Here is a 15,705-nt window from a genome sequence, read left to right on the forward strand (position 1 = left end):
CGAACACATATCTGGGTGTTCAAGTTTTTCACAAATATGTAATAACCAGCACAGTAAAAAAAAAGGTAGTGGTTGGTTGGGGCTTTGACTCAGTTAATAAACAGATCACAAGTTCATCTCCATGTGCACTGTTTAAACAGAACATTTTCCCAAAAACATTTTGCAACAAACATAAAGGAGAAGATTGTCACTGGGGCTTAGGACAAGACAGAAGGGGCGGACACACACGCAGAGATGCAGACAAACTAAGAATTTATTAGTAACAAAAGCTAATCACAAGAGCTAGTAACATAGCTAGTAACAAGAGCTAAACACAAGAGCTAGTAACATAACTAGTAACGAGAGCTAGTAACATAGCTAGTAATGAGGGCTAAACACAAGAGCTAAACACAAGAGCTAGTAACGTAGCTAGTAACGAGAGCTAAACACAAGAGCTAGTAACATAGCTAGTAACGAGGGCTAAACACAAGAGCTAAACACAAGAGCTAGTAGCGTAGCTAGTAACGAGAGCTAAACATAAGAGCTAGCATAACATGGCTAGTAACAAAGAACTAGCAACATGGCTAGTAACTAAAGCTAGGAACATGGCTAGTAACAATAGCTAGGAACATGACTAGGAACAATAGCTAGGAACATGACTAAGAACAATAGCTAGGAACATGACTAGGAACAATAGCTAGGAACATGACTAGGAACAATAGCCGGAAACATGACTTGGAAACATGATTTAACCTGAAGAGAGACCAGAGACCTCAGCCATACAGAGCCAAACCTAGCTAAAATAGTTCAATAGTTCCCAGTGTCTGTCTCCTGCTAACCTCTTAAATAGAGGGCAGCTGATTATTTGAACCAATCAGGAACAGGGGTGTGGCAGGAGACAGCGTGTGCTCCCGGAGAGGGGGGCGTGGCACACAAGCTCCAGAGCACACAGAGGCTTCAAGTGTTACAGGAGCGGGGAACAGGGGGAACAGGAGCGCCATCGGAGTGCGCCAACTCGGGAACAGGAGCGCCATCGGAGTGCGCCAACTCGGGAACAGGAGCGCCATCGGGGAGCGCCAACGAGGAAACAGAAGCGCCATCTGGGAGCACCAACATGGAAACAGAAACGTCGTCAGGGGACGCCAACATGGAAACAGAAACGTCGTCAGGGGGCGCCAACGTGAGGACTGGAATCCCATCTAGAAGTGCAGACGTGGACCCTGGCGAAGAGGCATCGGGAGTCAGCTGCATGGAGCCTGGCGAAGAGGCTTCGGGAGTCAGCTGCGTGGAGTCTGGCGAAGAGGCTTCGGGAGTCAGCTGCGTGGAGTCTGGCGAAGAGGCTTCGGGAGTCAGCTGCGTGGAGCCTGGCAAAGAGGCTTCGGGAGTCAGCTGCGTGGAGCCTGGCAAAGAGGCTTCGGGAGTCAGCTGCAAGGACCCTTGAGAAGAGGCGTCCGGAGTCAGCTGCGAGGACCCTTGAGAAGAGGCGTCCGGAGTCAGCTGCGAGGACCCTAGATAAACTCCTTGAATCAGCTGTGAGGACCCTGGAGAGGCGTCCAAAGTCAGCTGTGAAAACACTGGAGAAACATCATTAACCAGCTGCGAAAACACTGGAGAGGCGTCCGAAGTCAGCTGTGAAAACACTGGAGAAGCATCGGAAATCAGCTGCTTGGACCCTGAAGAAGCATCCTGAACGAGCTGCTTGAACCCTGAAGGGACGCCTTGAATCAGCTGCATGAACCCTGGAGGGACGCCTTGAATCAGCTGCTTGAACCCTGGAGGGACGTTTTGAATCAGCTGCTTGGAACCTGAAGAGGTTTCTTGACTCAGCTGCTTGGAACCTGGAGAAGCTTCTTGAATCTGCTGCTTGGAACCTGGAGAAGCTTCTTGAATCAGCTGTTTGGAACCTGAAGAGATTTCTTGACTCAGCTGCTTGGAACCTGGAGAGGCTTCTTGAATCAGCTGCTTTAACCCTGGAGGAGTGTCATGAATCAGCTGCTTGGAACCTGGAGCCGGCAGCAGCAGAGCTGAAGGAGAATTGTCTGTAGTAGACTGTGGCTTGAACTCTGCAGGCTGGAACATAAAGCTTGGAACTTTGACAGGAAACAGAACTGGAGAGGACTTGGAACTGTTCGACTCTGTCTGGGTGGCAGGAGGGCCCGAACGTTCAAACAGACCATTTTTGAAACCCTGACCTGCTGACTGACACCTAGAACCGACAGAGACAGATGAACACGGAACAGGACTAGACAAACTAAAACGCATGGAACCTGACTTAGAGACATAACGGACTTGGACAGACGGACAAGACATGACAGGCTGGCTGACTAAACAAGCATGATCAGACAACCTAGGACTTACTGAACCTGACTTGGACCCAGGACAGATCTGGGCAGACGGACTAGAAACAGGCAAGATCGACGGACTAACAGAATTAACTGGACTACACAAAGTCTCAGACTGACTAGGAGTCATTAAAACAGACGGAACCGGCAGATGACTCACCCGAACTTGAGTACCTGAAACTGGAGCCGGTGAACAAACAGAAAGACCCCTGGAGCCCTTGGGGTCACTACAAGAAGCATCACAAAACAAATGATCCTGACTGGATCCTAATGTGGATGTGGGATGATCACGAGCATAAGTAGCGGGCACTGGCACCCGGACCACATCAGCAGTGGGCCCCGGGGGAAATTCCACCTCCCCAGTGGGCACTGGATGCCGGGTATAAGCTGCAGTGGGCGCTTTGCTGCGTGTAGCGTCTCCAATGGGTATGGGAGGTTGAGTGAACTTCCCTATCCCAAACACATAAGGTTTTTTTTCCTGGAAATTTGGCTCTCATGAGGCCCTCAAAGACTTCAACCGAGTTCAGCTCAGCACCCTTATCAGACCAGAGCTGCCTTGCCCATTCTTGAGCAGCACCCTTCAGCTTTGGCATCATGAACAACACCTTCTGTGTCTCAGTAGGCTGAGGGTCAAGAAGGTCTTGCAGGTAGAGCTGGCTCTGAAGAAGGAAGCCCTCGAACCAAGGGTCACTTCCATCATAGGGTGCTGGCCTACTAAGCGGGAATGTTTGAGGGAACCTCATGGAGCCAAATTCAGGGAAGCCTGGAACATAAACCATCTCGCTGTGTCCTTAAAAGGGGGAACTATGAGCCGCTCAGGTGGCGCAGCGGTAAAAACACGCGCTGCAACCAGAGCTGGATTTCGAAAGTGCGTCGTTTCGAATCCAGCTCTGCTATCAGCCGGTCGAAGGCTGGGCGGCTATATGAACAACGATTGGCCTGTTGTTCAGGTGGGGGGGGGGGGGTGGGATTGGAGACCGGAGGGGGTGGGTCTCTCTCTGTCAGAATGCGATTACGACCTCTGCTGGCTGATTAAGAGGCACCTACATAAGAGATGAGGAAAGAGTGCCCTTAGGGTGTGTCTCTCCGCATGCAACGCTAGGTGGCGCCAAACTCATCAGTGTGGGTGGCAAAGATGCATCCGGCTGCTGCCAGTGTTTCGGAGGGGATGTTGGTTAGCTTCGATCTCCTGTCAGGGCAGAGTTCGGCATAGACAGAGAGGAAGCACGATGCAGACTGAACAATTGGATGCGCTAAAGGGGGAGAAAAATGGGAAAAATATAAAAAAAAAAAAAAAAAGAATAAAAAAAAAAAAGGGTGAACTATTATGTCACAGGGGCTTAGGACAAGACAGAAGTGGCGGACACACGCAGAGATGCAGACAAACTAAGAATTTATTAGTAACAAAAGCTAATCACAAGAGCTAGTAACGAGGGCTAAACACAAGAGCTAGTAACGTAGCTAGTAACGAGAGCTAAACACAAGAGCTAGTAACATAGCTAGTAACGAGGGCTAAACACAAGAGCTAAACACAAGAGCTAGTAGTGTAGCTAGTAACGAGAGCTAAAAATAATAGCTAGCATAACATGGCTAGTAACAAAGAACTAGCAACATGGCTAGTAACTAAAGCTAGGAACATGGCTAGTAACTAAAGCTAGGAACATGGCTAGGAACTAAAGCTAGGAACATGGCTAGGAAATTGTTAGAATTTTTGGAACATAACATCATTATTAAACATCATTATTAAACATAAATTCAATATGGGAAGTTTTACGGCATTTTCCAAGTTTTACGACATTTATGCCGCATGGCCCTTTGTTCAAAATGGCGTCTGCCATGATCTCTTGGCGGAGTTCCTCCAGACCCCCACCTAGGGGGCCTGGGCCTTTTTAGCACGTTTCATTGGCTCCACCAGTAGTGGAGGAGGAGGAGCCTAGTTTAGTTTAAAAGGCCACGAGCCCAGAAGCACGCTCTCTTTTCTTGGCTGGTGATTTTCTAGATGAGAGAGGAACGCCGATCTGCTTAGCTCTGACATATTTTCACAGATCATTCCTTACACTTAATAAAGTGTTTTTGAAGAGTACTTTCTGGATTCTCTGACTGCTTCTTCAGGGCCTCTCGAGAAAAAGATTAGTCGTAACAAACTAAAGCTAGGAACATGGCTAGGAACATGACTAGGAACAATAGCTAGGAACATGACTAGGAACAATAGCTAGGAAACATGACTTGGAAACATGACTTGGAAACATGACTTGGAAACATGACTTGGAAACATGACTTGGAAACATGACTTGGAAACATGACTTGGAAACATGACTTGGAAACATGACTTAACCTGAAGAGAGAAGAGAGAAGAGAGAAGAGAGACGAGAGACGAGAGACCTCAGCCATACAGAGCCAAACCTAGCCAAAATAGTTCAACAGTTCCCAGTGTCTGTCTCCTGCTAACCTCTTAAATAGAGGGCAGCTGAGACCAATTAGTTCAAATGCACCAATCAGGAACAGGGGTGTGGCAGGAGACAGTGTGCTCCCGGAGAGGGGGGCGTGGAACACAAGCTCCAGAGCACAAAGATTAACGATTCTTTAATTTAAATTTTTTTTAAATGAAAGACTAAAAAAAAAGTCATTATCTACATATAAAGGCTTGTGTTTTTAAATATTTATTTGTATGTTCCAACCATTGTAAAGTGTTCTTTAGCTTGGAAAAGGCGCTATATTAAAAAACAGCCAATGATGTCCTGGTATCTGTTTCACAGCTACTTCAGCCTCATTTTAATAGAAATCCTCCCAGTAGTGTGAACAGTGCAGACAATTTTTTTATCCAGTTAGTTCACCTCTGCAGTAATGCAGTGACCAAAAAGCCAAACACAAAAGATTGTAGGAAAACAGAACGGAACTAAAGAACAAAATGGAAAGTACATGTTGAAGCAGCTGGAGAAGAGTTAAACAGATGTATAAGTGCTGTTTTTAACTCTGATATCTAGATAAACAGTAATTATATGTTGTTATTCTCTGTTCTATTTTTTTGGAATGTTTTGTTACAACTAGGGATGCATCAATCCAATTTTTTCCCAACCGGGTACGAGTACAAGTACATGTATTTTTGTACTCGCCGATACCGATACCTATTTAGAATGATGCAATCTGGAGCATTATGGAATAGTGTAGTTTTTAGTGTAAAATAGTGCAGTGGAACAGTTGCTTGGGTTGCCATCACTTGTAAAGAGAAAAAAGAAAACAAAAACACCGCCCAGACATCATTGAGAAAGCTTCTGACAAGCTAACGTAAACGTTCATTAATAAACACACGTAATTTATGTTGTGCACATCATACATGCGATGCGATTCTGCTGATTGAAATATTTACTTTAAAAAGATAATACAGTCCGATCCCATCTGAGTCGATTCTATTGTACATTCGTGGTTCACCTCGGTAAATCGTAAACGACTCTGAGTCGGCTCCCGCTCTGTGGTAATAACCAGTATAATTAAGCCTGAGCTTTATAATGTAAGCGAGTCACACAGAATGTTCTGTAGTAGTTGGTGTTTATTTACAACCGTATCATTCATTATAACAGTAAACACGGAGAGACGACTGAGAAAAGAAACTTACGCTGCACTGAAAATGAGTCGACTCCTGAATCACTTGTATCGACACTGTAAACAGAGTATTGAACACAAACACGTCCTATAACAGCGGTCGCTGCTTTTGTAACCGGTTATCTTCACTGTTAGCCCTATTTTAAAGTTTTTTTTTTTGTCAAACGGAACTAAATAACATTAAACGTGCGTGTGAGTGTGGTCAGTAAGAATAATACTCCCGTGGGTGAAAAATTAATTGCTTTAGTTTTAGAAGTAAAAAAATCTGCGCCCCACAGGTTGAAAATCCCTGCGTTAACGCAGCAACGTGCACTAGGCACAAGGTATCGGATGTTTAGTATCGGAGCCTCGTTTGCGAGTACGAGTACGAGTTAATGAGCGCGGTATCGGGCCGATACCCGATACTAGTATCGATACTCATGCATCTCTAGTTACAACCTGATGTAAAAATATCAGTTTTCCATAAAACCATTTTTTAAATATTCATTGTTATGTTCCAACTATGATAAATGTCCTTGCGTTTGGGAAAATCACTATATAAATGAAACATACTGTTTTTATTATTTCCAAGAAAAACCAGAAGAAACAAACCAGTGATGTCATGGTATCTGTTTCACAGCTACTTCAGCTTTATTTGAATAGAAATCCTCCCAGTAATAGTGCACTTTTTATCCTGATACAGAGATTTGTGACCAAACAAGCCAAACAGAACTTTTTTTGGAATGTGTTATTGCAGGCCTGAAATGCAGGAATGGATGTTTGTTACTAAATGATGTTGAGCAGATAAAACATAAAATATCTCAGGTTCATCCTGTCTGACATCAAATTAAATTCAAAGTAAATGTCAGACTCTGTAAATCTCCATGCTGTCCCAACTTTTTCTGATTTGGGGCTGTATATACAGTGGGGGAAATAAGTATTTGATACACTGCCGAAGTTTTCCCACCTACAAAGAATGGAGAGGCCTGCAATTTTTATCGTAGGTACACTTCAACTGTGAGAAACAGAATGAAAAAAAAATCCAGATAATCACATTGTATGATTTTTAAATAATTAATTAGCATTTTATTGCATGAAATAAGTATTTGATCACCTACCAACCAGCAAGAATTCTGGCTCTCACAGACCTGTTAGTTTTTCTTTAAGAAGCCCTCCTGTTCGGGCCGCTCAGGTGGCGCAGCGGTAAAGTATGCTAGCGCACCAGAGTTGGGTTTCTAGATACATCGTATCGAAACTCAGCTCTACCTTTCCGACTGGGTTGGGCGGCAGTATGAACAACATTTGGCTGTTGTTCAGGGGCTTAGAGGTAGAGTTGGATCATAGGTCCTCATAACTGGTACAACTGCGGCCCCTGCTGGTTGACTGACGGCGCCTGCACAGGGCTGAGGAATAACATTGAGGGGGGTGTGACCCTCTGTGCGCAGTATCTCTCGGTGTATGAACTCAGCTTGTGCAGGTGAAAAATGCAAGTCTGTACTGATTGCGTGCCGGAGGGGGCGCAAGTCAGTTGAGTGTCATCCTCAGTCGGCGGCAAAAGGGTCGAATCAGTATAGAGGACACAATCAGGGTAATTGGACACGATTAGAATGGGGATAAAAGTTGGGGGGGGAAAGTGGGAAAAAATAGACAATTAAAAAAAAAAAAAAAAAAAAAAAAAAAAAAAAAGAAGCCCTCCTATTCTGCACTCATTACCTGTATTTATTGCACCTGTTTAAACTCGTTACCTGTATAAAAGATGCCTGTCCACACACTCAATCAATCACACTCCAACCTCTTCACCATAGCCAAGACCACAGAGCTGTCTAAGGACACCAGGGACAAAATTGTAGACCTGCACAAGGCTGGGATGGGCTACAGGACAATAGGCAAGCAGCTTGGTGAGAAGGCAACAATTGTTGGCACAATTATTAGAAAATGGAAGAAAGACAAGATGATTGTCATCGTGGGGTAAGGATGATCCTGAGAAAGGTCAGGGATCAGGACCTGGTCAATGACCTGAAGAGAGCTGGGACCACAGTCTCAAAGATTACCGTTAGTAACACACTACGCCGCCATGGATTAAAATCCTGCAGGGCACGCAAGGTCCCCCTGCTCATGCCAGCACATGTCCAGGCCCGTTTGAAGTTTGCCAATGACCATCTGGATGATCCAGAAGAGGCATGGGAGAAGATCATGTGGTCAGATGAGACCAAAATAGAGCTTTTTGGTATCAACTCCACTCACCATGTTGAAGGATATGTACAACCCCAAGAACACCATCCCAACCGTGAAGCATGGGGGTGAAAACATCATAATTTGGGGGTGCTTTTCTGCAAAGGGGACAGGACGACTGCACCGTATTGAAGGGAGGATGGATGGGGTCATGTATCGCAAGATTTTGGCCAACAACCTCCTTCCCTCAGTAAGAGCATTGAGGATGGGTCGTGGCTGGGTCTTCCAGCATGACAATGACCTGAAACACACAGCCAGGGCAACTAAGGAGTGGCTCCGTAAGGTCCTGGAGTGGCCTAGTGGCCAGTCTCCAGACCTGAACCCCATAGAAAATCTTTGGAGGAAGCTGAAACTCAATGTTGCCCAGTGACAGCCCCGAAATCTGAAAGATCTGGAGAAGATCTGTATGGAGGAGTGGGCCAAAATCCCTGCTGCAGTGTGTGAAAACTTGGTCAAGAACTACAGGAAACGTCTGACCTCTGTAAAGGTTTCTGTACCAAATATTCAGTTCTGTTTTTCCATTCATCAAATCAAATACTTATTTCATGCAAGAAAATGCAAATTAAGTATTTAAAAATCATACAATGTGATTTTCTGGAATTTTTCTTTAGATTCTGTCTCTCACAGTTGAAGTGTTCCTACGATAAAAATTACAGGCCTCTCCATTCTTTGTAGGTGGGAAAACTTGCAAAATCGGCAGTGTATCAAATACTTATTTTCCCCACTGTATATTCCATATTGTTAACATATATTAATAATCATGTTTCTAGGTTTCTTTTGTTTGCTTCTGATTCTGTTTTCTCTAACCTGTTGTCTTTGTTTTGAATGTTTTGTTACAATCTAACGTAAAAGTAAAATGAGCTGAACTGAGAGCTCATGTATCAGGTTCACGAACATTAACTTCCAAAATAAAACAAATTTTCTGAATTCACCTTTCTCCATCTGTTAACTAAAATAAGAAAAAAAACAGTAAAACATTTTCTTGTAAAAAAAAAACACAAAAATTTGGTTGAATTAAACTGTAACAATGTGATTAGGCAGAATGTTATGGATCCTTTTCCTTTAAAAACTCATAAAATGTGTAACCACCACCAGCCCTACCCCACAAACCTTCACATGCATTTATGGTGCATTCACATGAGAAGCATTTTGGAGCAAAAATAAAGGGGAACCGTCAAGATTAATGATTTTTAAAAGGGGAAATGTTTTGTAATGCCAGAGCTTTTTAAAAACTATTTTTTCCATAAAACCATTTGTTAAATATTCATTGGTATGTTCCAACTATGATAAATGTCCTTGCATTTGGGAAAATCACTATATAAATTAAACATTAAACATGTTTTTATTATTTCCAAGAAAAACCAGAAGAAACAAGCTTCAGCTTTTTTTTAATAGAAATCCTCCCAGTAATCCCTGGTGAAAAAAAAGTATACTTAAGTATACTAATCTTCAATATGCTAAAGTGCACTAAAGTGTATTATTGTCAAACTAATGATCAATACACTTAAAGAGTGCTAAAATGGAACAACTATTTTTGTACTTAATATACTTTAGTTGTACAAAAATAATACAAAAGCTCAACTTTAATTGTATTAAGTGTACTAAACTGTACTAAATTGAGACAATTTTAAGTATATTTAATTCAACTTAAGTATGCTACTGCATGTGTATTTAATTCTGTTTCACATACACTTAAAATGAAGTTGAAGCACATTTAATCAGTATTTCAAGTGCACTTAGAGTACATTAAAAATAGAGTTTAAATATATTTATTTTAGAGCAAAAACATTCTAACACTTCTTTGTAGTTCAGAAAAAGCTGAATTGTATCTGAAACAATCTAATAATTTTTTTTTGTATCTGAAACAAAACAAAAAAAAGCTGAAACAGGTATCGTTATTTCTTTATATCTTGAGGTGGTGTTCGAACTTCTGGCAGACGCGGGATTCGAACCCCTAACTTTCACATGACAGTTCTTAAGTGTTAGTGTGTTATACCGCTGCGCCACCGGAGCGCTATAAACTAAGTTGTAATACTACCTTATGGATTTAACGCTTTATTGTTCTGGTCACTTTAAAATACACTTGGAATGTAAATTTTAACTCGTTCATTCAAGTACACAATACATTTTTATGTAGTGAATTCTTTGCAAGTATAATCACAGCATCATGTGAAATCCATTAATTACATGCAAAGTAAAAACACATAACATAGTATTAAAAAGTACCTGAATATGTTCTTTGATATGATTAATTTATTTTCCATACTAAAATTAAAGAATAATGAAATATTTTTAAAATAACAAAAATACTATTAACGTTTTACCAAGTAACTTGATGTTAAAAAGTACAAATTGTTTAACATTTTTTGCAGAAATATACCAAACATATATTATGAAAACAAGTATTTGAGTTGTATATTAAATTTAATGAAAGTTAATTTTAACTACAAGTATACTTCATGGTAATTGGCCAGCGATAGCTCAGTGGTTAAGGTACTGGACTAGTAACCAGAAGGTTGCCGGTTCAAGCCCCGCCACCACCAAGTTGCCACTGTTGGGTCCTTGAGCAAGGCCCTTAACCCTCAATTGCTCATCATGTTCCACTCATTGTGTAAGTCGCTTTGGATTAAAGCATCTGCTAAATGCTAAAAATGTAATGTATTTATTAATAGTATAATTATATAAGGTTGGTATTACTACATATGTCATTACAGTGCTCATAAATAAATAAACTGATAAATTTGTATTTGAAGAGAAGTATATTAAATTAAATTAAACTTAAATGTAACTAAAAGTATACTTCATGGTAATGTATTTATTAAAAGTGTACTTTTTGTATATATGATATAGTATGATAAAAGTTTACTTCTCAAAGTATGACATTAATATATTTTTAACATGTTTGAAATAAGTACAGACATTTGCCAGTTTATTTATTGTATACTTAGACAAATCTTAGTATATTTTAAGTACATTTAAGTACACTTTTTTTTCACTAGGGATAGTGCACTAGACCGGCCTGCTTTTTATTCTGTTAGTTCACCTCTGACGATACAGAGATTTGTGACCAAACAAGCCAAACAGAACTTTTTTTGAAATGTGTTGTTGCAGGCCTGAAATGCAGGAATGGATGTTTATTAATAAATGAAGTAATAAATGAAGGTTCATCCTGTCTGACATCAAATTAAATTCAAAGTAAATGTAAGACTCTGTAAATCTCCATGCTGTCCCAACTTTTTCTGATTTGGGGTTGTGTATATATTCCATATTGTTAACATACACAGTGGTGCTTGAAAGTTTGTGAACCCTTTAGAATTTTCTATATTTCTGCATAAATATGACCTAAAACATAATCAGATTTTCACACAAGTCCTAAAAGTAGATAAAGAGAACCCAGTTAAACAAATGAGACAAAAATATTGTACTTGGTCATTTATTTATTGAGGAAAATGATCCAATATTACATATTTGTGAGTGGCAAAAGTATGTGAACCTCTAGGATTCGCAGTTAATTTGAAGGTGAAATTAGAGTCAGGTGTTTTCAATCAATGGGATGATAATCAGGTGTGAATGGGCACCCTGTTTTATTTAAAGGACAGGGATCTATCAAAGTCTGCTCTTCACAACATGTTTGTGGAAGTGTATCATGGCACGAACAAAGGAGATTTCTGAGGACCTCAGAAAAAGAGTTGTTGATGCTCATCAGGCTGGAAAAGGTTACAAAACCATCTCTAAAGAGTTTGGACTCCACCAATCCACAGTCAGACAGATTGTGTACAAGGTCACAAAGGACCCCAGGGTAACTTCTAGGCAACTGAAGGCCTCTCTCACATTGGCTAATGTTAATGTTCATGAGTTCACCATCAGGAGAACACTGAACAACAATGGTGTGCATGGCAGGGTTGCAAGGAGAAAGCCACTGCTCTCCAAAAAGAATATTGCTGCTCGTCTGCAGTTTGCTACAGATCACGTGGACAAGCCAGAAGGCTATTGGAAGAATGTTTTGTGGACGGATGAGACCAAAATAGAACTTTTTGGTTTAAATGAAAAGCGTTATGTTTGGAGAAAGGAAAACACTGCATTCCAGCATAAGAACCCTATCCCATCTGTGAAACATGGTGGTGGTAGTATCGTGGTTTGGGCCTGTTTTGCTGCATCTGGGCCAGGACGGCTCTGAATTCTAAATTATATCAGAGAATTCTTAAGGAAAATGTCAGGACATCTGTCCATAAACTGAATCTCAAGAGAAGGTGGGTCATGCAGCAAGACAATGACCCTAAGCACACAAGTCGTTCTACAAAGAATGGTTAAAGAAGAATAAAGTTAATGTTTTGGAATGGCCAAGTCAAAGTCCTGACCTTAATAAAATCGAAATGTTGTGGAAGGACCTGAAGCGAGCAGTTAATGTGAGGAAACCCACCAACATCCCAGAGTTGAAGCTGTTCTGTACGGAGGAATGGGCTAAAATTCCTTCAAGCAGGACTGATCAACAGTTACTGGACACGTTTAGTTGCAGTTATTGCTGCAAAGGGGGGTGACACCAGATACTGAAAGCAAAGGTTCACATACTTTTGCCACTCACAAATATGTAATATTGGATCATTTTCCTCAATAAATAAATGACCAAGTACAATATTTTTGTCTCATTTGTTTAACTGGGTTCTCTTTATCTACTTTTAGGACTTGTGTGAAAATCTGATAATGTCATGGTTAGATTAGATGGATAAGATAGGATAAGATAGGATAAGATAGATAGATAGATAGATACTTTATTGATCCCGAAGGAAATTAGTCCCAGTAGCATTGTACATTAAATCAAATCAAATACACACTATAAAGAAAACAAATTACAACAATATAATTCTAGAAAGTACAAACACTTTTGACAGATTGAATGTAACCTGATTTTTACATGTATCGCATAGCTACAGAGCAGTTACTAATGATGAGAATGGATTGAGTGTAATAAACAAAATAACATAACCGAATGGAATTAAAAGTGCAGGAAGGTGCAGTTCCAAGTATACAGTACACGGTCCAGATTAAATATAGATTAAATATTAAATATAAAGTGATAAGTGACAAGTATTGCACATTGGATTGGGCCAATATAGCCATACCTATACGTACATTAGCATACATATGCATGTGTATGAATATACTTAAGTACACATATATACATGTATATACGCTCAGTCCTTAGTGATCACCCATTGTCCACGAATGCTGGAGTTATAGAGCCTAATGGCTCTGGGGACGAATGATCTTTTTAATCTGTCTGTGGAGCAGCTCAGTGACAGCAGTCTGTCACTGAACATACTCCTCTGTTTTATAATGCAGAAATATAGAAAATTCTAAAGGGTTCACAAACTTTCAAGCACCACTGTATTAATAATCATTTTTCTAGGTTTCTTTTGTTTGCTTCTGATTCTTATTCTGTGTTCTCTAACCTGTTGTCTTTGTTTTGAATGTTTTGTTACAATCTAATGTAAAAGTAGCTGAACTGACAGCTCATGTATCAGGTTCACAAACATTAACTTCCAAAATAAAACAAATTTTCTGAATTCACCTTTCTCAGCGTACTCCTTTCTCCATCTTTTAACTAAAATAATAAGAAAAAAAAAACAGTAAAACATTTTTATGTAAAAAAAACAAAAACAAAAAATATTTGGTTTAATTAAACTGTAACAATGTGATTAGGCAGAACATTATGGATCTTTTTTCTTTAAAAACGTATAAAATGTTATAAGAGTTTTGGACTCAATGCGGCAAAAGTGCACAGCACCGCCACACTCCATAGGAAACAACGAGACAGACATAGTGGTGGTTTTGCTGCTTCTCATGTGAATGCGCCCTGCTGGCTGAAGTAAAGAAGTTTTCTAACATGAACAGCATAAAAGTAGCATGAAACAATAAAACATTTAAATGTACAATTCAGGATGATTCTCACCTTTCCAACTCATGAAAACTACAAACCCAATTCCTATGATCATGATCAAACTTCCAACTGAAACACAGATAACAGCAGTTTTCCATGCTGAGAAAATCTGATCTGAAACACAAAACAAAGAAATAAAATATAAATACAGTCAGCTCCAAAATTATTGGCACCCCTGGTAAAACATGAAGAAATAAAACTTTTAATTGGAGGAAATTTATTTCAAGAAAACAAAACTTTTAACATAAAAATTGCTTTTAATAATACATTCTTATATATTTTAAAAAATGATAAACTAAATATAATCCATGATTACATTGCACTTTATCTGCAAATCAGGGATTGATGAAAATAATTCACTGTTCCTCCATTAATGGTAAGTTCTAGACCAGTGGTGGGCAAACTACGGCCCGTTGGCCACATAATGATCAGCCCGCTAAGAATGTACAAAGTTCTCCGCTTGCAAACTGAATCACTGAGTCAACGAGTCAGAGACGACTCTTTTCAAATGGATTATTCATTGGAATCAAATCAGGGAGCTGAGCTCTTATCTACGGTAAAGATTCATTCGTTTTGTTCACTCTTTCATTACGGTGTGGTGCTCATACAACTTAATTAAACAGTTTATTTGTTAAACAGATTCCGAGGTCATGCCTTGATAAACAGTTCTATAAACCAATCAGAGCTTCCGAATTCAGATACTGGGTGCAATTTCAATCTCTGTTCATTGGTTGTTGGATAAGTGACAGCTTAGTGAACGAATCAGCTTTTTACTGTGAAAGCCGAGAGAATAAACAATCTAAAGACCGTTTTCATTAGTGGATAAAAACAATTGGGTATGAATCTTATATATTTTTGAAACATTCAAGATGGTTGCCAAGAAGAAAAAAAGTGGATTGTATCCCTGATGGATTAACACACGGATCAGGTACGCAGAGGTTATGATTTTCTGCTGCTGTGTGATTGATCTGGGTTGCAGTTCTGCTGTTTACTGTGCGCTTTCATTTTGCAGTGATAGCAAAGCTTTATCAAATATTGTGATTTTTTTATGCTCATTTATTTGAAGTAAAACCGACAGCATAAATGTGATAGTGAGATTTTGTTGGTTTGTTTAATGTCAAAATGCAAATGCATCACAAAAATAGACACTGTAATTCTGTCAGAATGTATCAGAACTACAGTATTTTGTATTTTTAAGAGAACATAAACAATATAAGGTAAAATACGGGCAGTGGCCTGCCATTGTACTTTAAGAGATATGAGTTTTTTAGTCATATCGCACAGCACTACTTTAAAGCCTGCTTTTGTTTCACCTTTTCTTTCTTTCATACCCTGCATTTCAGTTAATTCCACTAGTTTGCACACTCCAAACACTACCGACCCCGACCTTTGTTAAAGTCTATCGCCCGGCCCTTCTGTAAAATTTTAAAACCCATTGTGGCCCTTCGGCCAAAAAGTTTGCCCACCCCTGTTCTGGATCCTGCAGCAGTTAACTGTTCACACACCCTCACAAGTCCACCTTCATGTTTGACGCTGTGGTTCTTAGAGTCCCAGAATCTAAAAAAATGGCATTGTACATATGTAACCAAACCTAGTTAATAATTTAATGCGTTTAATTGGTTAAATAAGTGACAG

The 15,705-nt window shown here is 40.0% G+C and overlaps 1 protein-coding gene across 4 annotated transcripts in view; it reads right to left on the reverse strand.

Moving 5' to 3' along the window:
* Positions 1-15,705, reverse strand: part of LOC134328744 (butyrophilin-like protein 8) — a 43,258-nt gene that overhangs the window by 15,535 nt on the left and 12,018 nt on the right. For all 4 annotated transcript variants that reach the window (XR_010014751.1, XR_010014752.1, XM_063009940.1 and 1 more), the window contains exons 5-6: positions 14,083-14,184; positions 13,702-13,734 (exon numbers count right to left, since the gene is read on the reverse strand). Coding sequence is in view for 2 of the 4 variants with exons in the window: in XM_063009940.1 (XP_062866010.1) it covers positions 13,702-13,734; positions 14,083-14,184 (135 nt within the window). In the remaining 2 variants the exon portion in view is untranslated. The remainder of the gene's footprint in view (positions 1-13,701; positions 13,735-14,082; positions 14,185-15,705) is intronic.

Source organism: Trichomycterus rosablanca, chromosome 15, assembly GCF_030014385.1.
Source record: "Trichomycterus rosablanca isolate fTriRos1 chromosome 15, fTriRos1.hap1, whole genome shotgun sequence".
Lineage (NCBI taxonomy): Eukaryota > Metazoa > Chordata > Actinopteri > Siluriformes > Trichomycteridae > Trichomycterus > Trichomycterus rosablanca.